This window comes from Diospyros lotus, chromosome 5 (genome assembly GCF_014633365.1).
Source record: "Diospyros lotus cultivar Yz01 chromosome 5, ASM1463336v1, whole genome shotgun sequence".
In the NCBI taxonomy this organism is placed as follows: Eukaryota; Viridiplantae; Streptophyta; class Magnoliopsida; order Ericales; family Ebenaceae; genus Diospyros; species Diospyros lotus.
Genome location: NC_068342.1, coordinates 38,334,648 through 38,346,761, shown reverse-complemented (window position 1 = coordinate 38,346,761; position 12,114 = coordinate 38,334,648). Strand labels below are relative to the sequence as shown.

Here is a 12,114-nt window from a genome sequence, read left to right as displayed (position 1 = left end):
ACATTACTACGACCAAGACCGAACAGGTTGCTCAAAGAGATAAGTTTTTTATGGTTATTGCTCTTTCTAGTCTAAAACCAGAATTTGACGCCATCAGGCATCAAATCTTGACCAGCTCCATTAATCCTACCATGAAGGACTCTTTTAAAAGGTTGTTGAACATGACTGGTGCACATGATATGTCCTCTTCTTCTCATCTTGTTCCTCCAGCCAAATCTTCAGCCCTTGTGTCCCAGGCTTCTCATTCAAGAGGAAATAGAGGTCATAATAATAATCGAACACGTCCACAATGTACCTTTTGTAAGAAACTGGGTCATCTTGAGGACAAGTGTTAGAAGAAACATGGTCGGCCCGCTGCTCCGCCTACATCATCTACCAGTGCAGATCATGCATTCCAAAGTGATCCTAGTTCTGTCCAATCTGCATTGGGTTCACAGTTGATACCTATGTTTGCAGCTAAGTATGATGTCTTTTTGAAGTTTCAAGCCACCCAACAGTCTCATCCTGGTAATCTCGTTGCTTGCGTTGCTAAAAGCCCATCTCTTGGTCCTTAGATTATAGATTCTGGCACCACTGATCATATGTGTGGTAATGAACTTCTTTTCTCTTCACTTACTTATTCTGATACCTTACCTATAGTTACCCTAGCTAATGGCACCAAAACTGCAGTTAAAGGGATCTGTTTTGTACAGGACCGAGTACGGGGCAGACGATTGGCGTCGGGCGTGAGTCACAGGGTCACTATCATCTTGTTGTGCCGATGGTTTGCACCAGTGCTACTTCCCTAGATCTCCTCCACTCTCGTCTTGGTCATCCCAGCATCTCCAAATTGAAGAAATTAGTTCCTAAATTGTCATCATTGTCTATTTTTTTATTGTGAGTCATGTCAGCGTGGTAAACACGCATGTAGTTCTTTTTCCAATCATGTCAATAATAGGGTTGAGGCTCCCTTTTCTCTTGTGAACTCTGATGTATGGGGGCTTAGTCATGTCAATTCTACTCTTGGTTTCTCATATTTTGTTACTTTCATTGATGACTTTTCTAGCTGCACTTGGTTGCTTCTCATGAAGAGTCGATCTGAGTTGTTTTTTGTCTTTCAGACATTCACTGCTGAAATAAAAACACAATTTGGAGTTTTTATACGTGTTTTACGTAGTGATAATGCCCCTGAGTATTTTTCTTCTCAATTTACTACTTTTATGACTACTCGTGGCATTTTGCATCAATCTTCTTGTCCCTATACACCTCAACAAAATGGTGTTGCCGAGCGTAAAAATCGTCATCTCATTAAAATTGCACGAACACTACTTTTACATGTCAATCTTCCCACCAAATTCTAGGGAGATGTTCTTACTACGTGTTATCTGATCAATCGCATGCCATCTTCACTGTTAAAGGACAACATTCCTCACTCTCTTTTGTTCCCCTCCCTCCCTTTATTCTGTTCCCCTTCGTGTATTTGGCTGTATTTGTTTTGTGCATTCCTTTTCACCTGGACATGATAAACTTGCTGCCAAATCCCTCAAGTGTACTTTCTTAGGTTACTCCCGATTGCAGAAAGGCTATAAGTGTTAACTCTCCTGAGCTGAACCACTATCTTATGTCTGCTGATGTCACATTCTTTAAACAACAATCCTTCTTCTCGGTTGCTCAGCCTGATTCCCAACGTCTTGACTAGGTATTGCTTATTTTTTCTCTTCCGTTACCCTTATCAAATCCGTCTATCTCCTCCTCGGTGGACCCTTCACTTCCATCTTTCGGTCCACACTCCCCGACCCCTCCACTTCTTACTTATCATCGTCGTCCTCATCCTGCTCCTGGCACTGGCATTCCTCTTGACTGCAACTCTCCTGACTCACTCTCTCTGTCAATGGTCACTCCTGCCATAGATCCTCAGCCCGACAACCTTCCTATTACACTCCACAAAGGTACACGGTCTACTCACAATCCACATCCTCTTTATAATTTTTTGTGTTATAACCGTTTGTCACCTGCTTATAGTGCTTTTGTTTCGAGCCTTTCTTCTATTTCTATTCCTAAAACAACAGGTGAAGCCATGTCCCATCCTGGTTGCTGTCAGGCTATGTTAGATGAGATTGGTGCTTTGCATTCTACTGGCACTTGGGATTTGGTGCCTTTGCCACCAGGAAAGACTCCCGTTGGTTTTCGGTGGGTGTTCACCCCTAAAGTGGGCCCCGACAGACAGGTGGAACGTCTTAAAGCCCGCTTGGTTTTCAAAGGCTTTACACAGATCTATGGGCTAGATTACAGTGATACCTTCTCTCCAGTTGCTAAAATAGCCTATGTTCGCCTATTTCTCTCTATGGCTGCCACGCGTCATTGGCAGCTCTATCAATTGGACATTAAGAATGTCTTTCTTCAAGGTGATTTGCAAGAGGAGGTTTATATGGAGCAACCACCTAGTTTTGTTGCACAAGGGGAGTCCAATGTAGTCTGGAAACTCAAGAAGTCTCTCTATGGCCTGAAACAATCTCCACGAGCGTAGTTCGGCAGGTTCAACACTGTGGTTCAAGCCTTTGGTCTCATTTGAAGTGAAGCTAGTCATTCAATTTTCTATCGATATTCTTCTTATTTATGTATCTACCTCGTTGTTTATGTAGATGACATTGTTATCACAGGGAACAATTAGGTTGGTATACAAAATCTGAAGGAACATCTCCATCAGCACTTTCAAACTAAAGACCTAGGCAAACTCCGGTATTTCTTGGGTATTGAAGTTGCTCAATCAAGAGATGGGATCTCAATCTCTCAGAGGAAGTATGCACTTGACATCTTAGAAGAAACTGGTATGGTGAACTGCAAACCGATTGACACCCCAATGGACCCAAATGTCAAACTCTTGCCGGGACAGGAGGAGTCTTACTCAGATCCTGTAAGGTATAGAAGATTGGTAGGCAAACTGAACTATCTCACAATCACTTGTCTCGACATTGCTTTTGTTATGAGTGTGGTGAGTTAGTTTCTCAGTTCTCCATGTGATTCTCACTGGGATGTTGTTATTCGGATTCTGAGATATATCAAACGAGCACCGGGTAAAGGGTTACTCTATGAGGATAAGGGGCACACAGATATTTGTTGTTATGCAGATGCAGATTGGGCCGGCTCTCCTTCTAATCGTCGGTCGACCTCTGGATATTGTGTTCTTGTTGGAGGAAATTTGATTTCCTGGAAAATTAAGAAATAGAATGTAGTAGCTAGATCCAGTGTAGAGGCAGAGTATTGGGCTATGGCTAATGTAACTTGTGAGCTCATTTGGCTTAAGCAACTCCTGGAGGAACTCAAGTTTTGTGAAATGTCCCCTATAAAGCTTGTTTGTGATAATCAGGCTGCCTTGCACATTGTTTCCAATCCAGTGTTCCATGAGCGGACTAAGCATATTGAAATTGACTCTCACTTTATTAGAGAAAAGCTGGTTGAAGGTGTTATTGTTACAGAGTTTGTTAACTCCAGTGATCAACTTGTCAATGTCTTCACCAAGTCTCTAAACGGTCCTCGGATAGAATATATCTGTAACAAGTTTGGTGCATATGATATCTATGCTCCAGCTTGAGGGGGAGTATTAGAATTATTAGTATAATTAGATATATTGCATATTGTTGTATGTATTTTTTATTTATTTATTTGTTATAACTATGTGTAATTAGACTAAGCCCATAGACTAAACCCATAGGTTATTAGGCCCATTGTGCCTATTATAAATAACACACTAAGAGACTAATCTCTTAGGTTTTTCTCTCATAATTGTTTTCTCACAGAAGTAATAAACAAAATATGCTAAAGAAATGTTAATTTCTATATTTGTGCCTGGAATACTATCTCCCAACCAAAATATTTATCTCCATGCCCTACTTCAACGCTTTTTAGTATATTCAACCCCTATTATTTGTATCATTCCTAATTAACTACTCAAATTTCAAGATAATGTCTATAATGCATCAGTACTTTGGCTATAACAGCTTGTTAGCAAGTAATGAGAATGGAAACAATCTGCTCTCTGGTTTTCATTTTGAAGGATTCAACAATTTATACATGGATTGATTTTTCACACTCACAATTGACCTTGTTTTATGTTTCACATTTGGAAATTATAAACACAAGAAAACAAAAGCTAAGAAAGAAGATGCATAACATAATCATATCATAGGAATGACCTAATTTGTAAGTGCAAACAACAGAAATCGGAAATAAGTACATCACCCAAGCCGGGCTAGGAATAACATTTATACTTCGTTTCCATTGATGTTACATTTCAATGAAAGCAATGGCAGGGCACATAACTACAAGCTCATAAGTGGTAAATATACAGCATTACAGTGACACTACACTTTATGCATTACATGCATGAGGTATTGAAGTGCATACCAGATGGAATGTGCAAAGATCCAGAAGCAAGGTTGGATGCTGCAGTTATTGCACCAAAAACTGAAGATGTCCAGTTCCACATCCCGCTGCTCCCTAATGCTGATTGAGAATTCCTTAGACTGTCAAAGCATTCAAAAAACTGTTCTATGCTGCAAGCAGAGGAATATCAAGGTACACAACACATTAGGTGTACTTATCCAGGGAAAAAATATACATAAAAGTTAAGGTAACCTAAGAAAGCCAGATTCAAGCATGAAATACCAGAAATAAAATGTTCATATAAATGTGCAAGAAAAGCTTATATTTTCAGTAATAAGTACTAGAATCTCCAGATTTTAACACAAAACAACAGGCAAACCCGCCCCAACTGCCCTTTCCCCCAAACAAGAAAACACAATAAAAGGAGAAATGTTCTTGAATAAATAAATTAGTAGAGAAAATGTAACTCAAAGCTAGTAAAAGGAATAATAAAGGGTCTGCAGAGTGTTGATAATGTTCCTTCATAAATTCAAGGATTAATTCATTCATTACCTACAAATTTAATATATATCTTATATAAATAACCTGCAATAGATTTAACAGATAATAACGGGGGGCAATGACAGATATTTCTCTTCAGAACAACTTCAGTAGCACATTGCAAGCACAAGTAAGGATATCAACCTGGCTCCAAAATCTGGTTCACCTTCAGTACTATCCCTCTGATTTGAGAAAGGCACCCAATCTGATATCAGTTGTGACTCTGGCAGCAGAGCAGCTATTGCTGTTTCTTTCCCCAGTGGCAAACTGATATTGGAGAAGGAATTTTCATTGCATGGAATGCTATTATCACTTGAAGTTACAAAAGAATCTGATGTTGACGGATAGCAATGGGATGATGAGTTGAAACTAACAGATCCTGTAACATTGCAATTCGCATGATCACTAGCACTCTTACCCGAACCTTTAATAATTTCCCACAAATATAAGAACCATTTTATGGAGCTAGGTTGTAATCTTAATTCTAATGGATCAATATAAGCATCAGCATCCACTTTGCAAATATCTAAAGTGCCATTCCTCCAAGGAATACTTAGTTTTAAGGTTCCCGAGAATCCACCTCGCTCCCCAGTAACAACTGGAGTCCTAGCATTTGACGGACAACATGCTGTATACCATTCACCAAAATTTGTTCCCGGAGCACATGGAAGGATGGCTTCATTGTCAACACCTTCCATCTGGAGAAATTCTAGTATTGCACCTTGAAACTTCACAAAGTTTGTCAATTGATTCAACCCAAGAAAGTCATCAACTTTATCATCAGTATTTGAAATAACCTCTTCAAAAATGCGTGTTCCACATTCCACCTCAGAAATTCGAAGAACCAAGGTTTTGTAGGACCCTGCATTCTTTTCATTCTCCACTAAAGAGGAATCAAATGCCACAATTAATTTTTTAATATTTACATGGAAGCTAGTGAGTAACCATTTAACCATTTTGGCAATGGTTTTAACTCCTTCATGTATACCTGTGAAAGCAGAAATACTAGAGTTCTCCAAATTTTCATGTTCAACTTTACTAGGCTCATGGTTGACACCATAATTTCCTTCTTTCCTGGGTAGACCACTCTCAGATTCGAATTGGTAATTAAGCCCCCCAGCGGGGGCAAGCACGAGCTCAAGTTCATCCACCTCAATCTCACATCCTTTACCCTTCCAAGGCATTATTACTGATAGAGAACCAATTGATCCTTCTTTCACGGCAACAGATGCTGCAGGACAAAACTGAAATAAAAAGGCAAAGGACAGAGTCACAAGTTGAGAGAGAGAGAGCAAGGCAGACAGACAGAGAGAAAGATGCTGATTATTGGATATCACAATAACCTAAAAATAAGTTGTTGCCCGCGGATAAATCAAAATTGATTTTCAGAAACTTTTAGATCCAAGAGTCAAGTGTCAGCAATTCAATAGGGCCTTGAATACTCAAGACCATGTAATTCTCTTCAAACCACTACTTTGAAGAATTAAGTAATCGAATTTTTTCTCTGTCTGCCTAACAAATTCATTGGCGAATGCTTTTAAGAATTATAATAGTTATAAGATCATATCTAAAGCAATAACAGCATGCAAAAGTCAAAACATGAAAACATAGATATAACACTTAAAACTCAAAAACAAAACTTTTCTAAAAAGTGGAAACTATCTGTTGTAATTTATCTAAAGCCAATACAACTTCTGAGATAGCTTTCCTGTCCATATTCCATCTTCACTAACATTTAACTTATGAGAACTATCGTGCCTTTCTCATGCATTAAATATCTATCACTGAATTCATCTTCACTTAAACACTATCATTTATTACTCTTTCTTTTCTTTTTGTTGAAAAGTTGCCTCAAGTATATGGTATAAGAAGAATAAAAGTGAAAGCAGTGAGTGATGGCAGTGCGCTAGAGGGCCTTTGAAGAATTAGATAGAAGTTTATATCCCAAACTCTAATTAATGGAAATTGGGGGGGGGGGGTTAAACTGTAAATATCTAATGTCTTCTCTAGGGATAACCGCCCACTCTATAAATAGAGTGCTAGGGGGAGTGTGCGGCCATCCTATTCTCTTTTATTGTAACAAGTGCATAGTATTCTCTGAGATGAAGGCTAGAGTTCTGTTTTTAGCTTTGTAATCTTGGGAGAGAAGAAGTTGTTTTTGTACTCGGGAATAGGGGGGAGATCTTGCTGCTGTACTGGTCAGTTTTCTTTGCTTTAATAAAACTGCTAGGGGTGCTCTTTGAAGGCTGGATGTAGGTTTCCTCAAAGGAAACTGAACCAGGATAAATCTTGGCGTTTGTGTGGTTTGTTTTCTGTTTCTTGTTCTTATTTTCTTTCAGTTCTATTGCTTATGTTTTCTGTTTCAATTCCTATTATCGCTGGGTGGATTTAAGAGTGTTGAGAGAGACATATATCATCTAAGGGTAATTCCGCATAGTCCTAGGATAACACTTTTCTTTTTTTGTGGGGGTGCAGAGGAGTCCCATGAAGTTATTGTCTAATCTTGTCTAATCTTACACAAGAAATTAGAAAACAGTAATCAAGGAGCATATCTATAAACTGGTGCCTCTCCAAAGAAGGGAAGACTGTTATGAATGCACAAAGAATATCTGCTCCATTAGGGCAATCCTGCTTTCACTTTCATGCAATTCAAATTCAATAAGTGCCAAAAAAAGATAAGAGGGGTACAATTGAAATTTCCAGGAAATATGTTTCAGTTAAATCAAGCACAACTCCAAAACTTTTAACATATTTCATGAAAGATAACAATGTGAATGGCACAATACTTTCACATAAATAAGTGCACTTAGAAATCAAGCCTTTCAGCTATGGAACACTTGTATCAACAGAACAAATCAAATTATACTCCGATGAAAGGAAAACAGGTCTATGTATGAACAATTTCTTTTTCACCACCAGAAGATAATCTTCTGCACAATTCGTCAGTTTGATATTGAGCAAAAAAAAGATTCACTAAACCATGGCCCCTGCTTAACCTAATTATTTTTCCTTTGTGAGCTCATTAGACAGGAATGATCAAATTCAAGGCCAGGGGACAAAACAACAAATTTCCAACTGCTACTTAGTCCCAATAGTCCAACCTTGGTAAGTTTCTATTTTACAGAAGGAACCTCATGGAGAAAAAAGGAGGACATACTATAAGAAATCATCACATTGGGAAATAAAATGATTAAACCCAGGCAAATTGCTGAATTTTACTTGAGCACTGCATAAAGAAACTGCATGAACAACAGGAAGTAGTATAAAAAAACGAAAAGATGTACATATATATATATATATATCAGATAAAAATTTAATGTGGTTCATTGTGCAGACCTGCCTCGTGATGAGTGACAGCCACTCGCATTAGCTTTGTGCATTATGGAAAATAAATAACAGTTTCAGAAACCCTCTGTCACGTGGACCAGCCAATCAATCTAGAAGGCCCAGCTGATTTGCTCAAGGATTGGGTGGGGAAAGGAAAGAGAAGGAACCGGAAGCAGCAGAATTAATCAATCTTGGACACGTATGCCTTCGAGCTAAACGGTGCCGTCCTATTACGCCTTATTCCATCTATTGTATTACGTTTTATATTTTCTTTTCCAAATGCGCCTTTTAGGAAAAACTATAAATAGTCTGTTAGCAAAGGAGAAAGCACGTGAATAGTTTGATGAACCTGATTTTCTCATCTCTCGCCTCAGTAATTATCCTTCTTCTCTCATCTTCTTCTGGGTTCTTCTATTATTTGCTGTAATTCCTGCATTTTCAATACAATTACCAGCTGGGTAGAGAAATTCCCGCTGAGTTTTGGAGGTTGCGGTGTTGATTTGTGTGAGTGGGTTGTGTATAATCTTGTCAATTGTGATAATTGGTATCAGAGCGGTTCAGATCTGATCGGGATATGGAGACTAGAAGCAAGGCCATGGAAGAACACTTTAAGAGATACGATAAGGAGATCAATGAACTGGAAGTAGCCTTCTAGGATGTGAAGAATTTTGTGAAGGCTGTAGATGAAAGAATAATTGGGAGATTGGATACAATCGAAGGAGCCATAGCGGAAATGAATAAGAGAATGGTTGATACGACAGATAAATATGAATCTGTACTCTCAATGATGGCTCAAATGGCTAATGGAAAGAGGAATGGAAAGGAGAAGATGGAAGAAGCATCCAGTTCACTTTGCTTCTCTAGAACTGGAATTTTGGCTGCAGCTCCTGGTAATTCTTATTACACCTCTGGCAAATCTGATAGTAGGATGAATATTAAGCTACCTAAAATAGATTTCCCTTATTTTAATGGGGAGGAGCCTAGGGAATGGCTGCAGAAAGCCAGAAAATATTTTCAAATCCATCAAGTGCCTGATGACTTGAGAGTTGGCATAGCTTAGATGTACTTAAGGGGTAAAGCACACATATGGTTTCATAGCTTTATAGCTAGTCATCCTAATGCTAGCTGGGGAGTGTTTGCAACGGAGGTGTGTAAGAGGTTTGCAGAGACCACGGGAGAAGAAGTAATTGAGACCTTTAGTAAAATCAAACAAAAAAGTGGAGTGAGTAAATATCAGGAGTTGTTTGAGGAATTAAAGGCACAAGTCATGATGGCTCTACCCCACTTACCCGAGAGCTATTACATATCAATCTTCACCAGTGGACTCCGAGAGGAAATCAAGTCTATGGTGAAGATAATGAAACCCCACTCATTAGCCCAAGCCTTTGAGATTGCCCTTTTACAAGAAGCAACCATCCATGCCTTATCCAGAAATTCCAGACCTCCGAAACCAACCCTACCTCTAAAAACTTACTCCTCTCAGAAACCAAACTTCCCATACACTCAAAATTTCAACGCTGCCCAAAAACCAAACCCCACCAGCTTACCAAACCCAACAAATAAATACAAAACCATTACCCCAACCGAGATTCAGACCAAAAGAAGCCTAGGACTGTGCTTTAGGTGTGATGAGAAATACACACCAGATCATGTTTGCAAGAACAAAATGCTGAATTTCATTGTTGTAGATGAGGAGGAGAATGGAAAAGAACTAGAACTAGGGGAAGAAGGTTCTGATGATGAGAACGACACAGAGGAACTGATGCAAATTTCTGTGAATGCTTTGTGGGGAAATACTAAGCATAAGTGCATCAGAATACAGGGAAGAGTGAAGGGCAGGAGGGTGTCAATTTTGATTGATAGTGGAAGCACACATAGCTTCATTGATGAGAAGTTAGTGAAATCATTAGGGTATAAGATCAAAAAGAACAACCCTATGATTGTGAGAGTGGCCAATGGTGAAAAACTGGAGGGCAAGATTATGTACCAACCCATATGCTGGCAGATGCAAAATTATGATTTCCAATTTCAGTTGAGAACTCTAAGCTTGGGGGGAAGTGACATGGTGTTAGGGATTAACTAGCTGAGCCAATTTGGGCCAATTACTTGTGATTTTGCAGAGGGCTATATGAGTTTCAAATATAAAGGAGAAACAGTGACCTTTAGGAGGGAAAACAGTAGCAGCATTGCAATGATGACTGGTGCGGAGTTAGAAACTTAGTTGAAGGACCACGAATGTGGCATAATGGCTCAACTATATTCAATAGCAGAAGCAGAGTTAACAGATGTGCCTGAAGAAATCAAACCAATTCTAGACGAATTTGAATATGTCTTTTCAACTCCAACAGGCTTGCCCCCTGAAAGGTGCCATGAGCATCAGATTGTGCTTAAGGAAGGGGCACAACCTTTTAAATTGAAACCGTACAGGTGCCCTTTTGTACAAAAAACAGAAGTAGAGAGACTGGTACAGGAGATGCTGGACTCAGGGATCATCCAAGTTAGTAGCAGCCCCTTTGCTTCTCCTGTTTTACTGGTTAAAAAAAAAGATGGTACTTGGAGGTTTTGTGTTGATTATAGGCAATTAAACCAATTAACCATCAAAGACAAATATCCAATGCCAATGATAGATGAATTATTGGATGAATTAAATGGGGCTAAGTGTTTTTCTAAGATAGACCTCAAGGCTGGATATCATCAGATCAGGGTGAAAAAGGAGGATGTGTATAAAACAGCTTTCCGAACTCACCAGGGGTTGTATGAATTTAAGGTCATGCCTTTTGAGCTGACCAATGCTCCTGCCACTTTCCAAAGTTACTTGAGAAAGTTTGTTTTGGTGTTTTTTGATGATATACTGGTGTACAGTCCAAATATTAAGAGCCATTGCAACCATCTAAGGACTGTATTAAGGGTGCTGAGGGAGAATCAGCTGCTTGCCAAGCTCAATAAATGTAATTTTGGGCAGTCACAAGTTGAGTATTTAGGCCATATCATTAACCAGCATGGAGTGTCTGTTGATCCTAAGAAAATAGAAGCTATGCAAAACTGGCCAATTCCCAAGAACTTGAAGCAGCTCAGGGGTTTTTTGGGGCTCACTGGATATTATAGAAAGTTTGTTAAGAGGTTATGGATCGTTGGCTAAGCCCTTGACGGATCTACTGAAGAAAGATGGATTTGTTTGGAGTGAGTCTACTGAATCAGCCTTTAACCATCTCAAAACGGCCATGACCACAACCCCTGTACTAGCTATGCCTGACTTTGATCTCCCATTCACAATGGAAATTGATGCATGCTATGGTGGTTTAGGGGCTATTCTGATGCAAAAAGGAAGACTTATAACCTCCTACAGTACAGCCATTGGCCCTGGAAAATTGGGACTGCCCATATACGAGAAGGAATTGTTGGCTTTGGTGTCTGCAGTTAGTAAATGGAGACATTATTTAGAGGGGCATCATTTCGTAATAAAAACTGATCATTAGTCTCTCAAATTCCTCCTTGAGCAGAGAATCACCACTCCTTTGCAACAAAAGTGGCTGACCAAACTAATGGGGCTTGATTATGAAATCCAGTATAAGAAAGGGACTGAGAATTGGGTTACGGATGCCCTTTCCAGGAGATTTGAGATTGTTGAGGAATGCAATGCTATTACAACACAGATTCCAGCTTGGGTACAGGAGGTTATAGAAAGTTATTGTCACGGCTTGTGGCTCGGATTGGCTAGCTGATTTAGAGTTAATCGGCGATAGAAGTAGTAAGTCGGGTAGAGAGAAAGAAAGGAAGAGATAGCAAGGGAGAGCAGACGAGTATAGAGGGAAGGAAAGAAATCTGAAGTTGATTGATAATCTCGTTAATGGACCCAGAGGTCTAAGAAGGATATATAGGCCTCTG

At 39.3% G+C, this 12,114-nt stretch overlaps 1 protein-coding gene across 1 annotated transcript in view; it reads right to left on the bottom strand.

Moving 5' to 3' along the window:
• The window catches only part of LOC127801146 (autophagy-related protein 2), a 30,126-nt gene that overhangs the window by 15,145 nt on the left and 2,867 nt on the right, over positions 1-12,114 (bottom strand). The window contains exons 2-3 of the mRNA XM_052336023.1: positions 5,047-6,146; positions 4,384-4,532 (exon numbers count right to left, since the gene is read on the bottom strand). Of these exons, the coding sequence (XP_052191983.1) occupies positions 4,384-4,532; positions 5,047-6,146 (1,249 nt within the window). The remainder of the gene's footprint in view (positions 1-4,383; positions 4,533-5,046; positions 6,147-12,114) is intronic.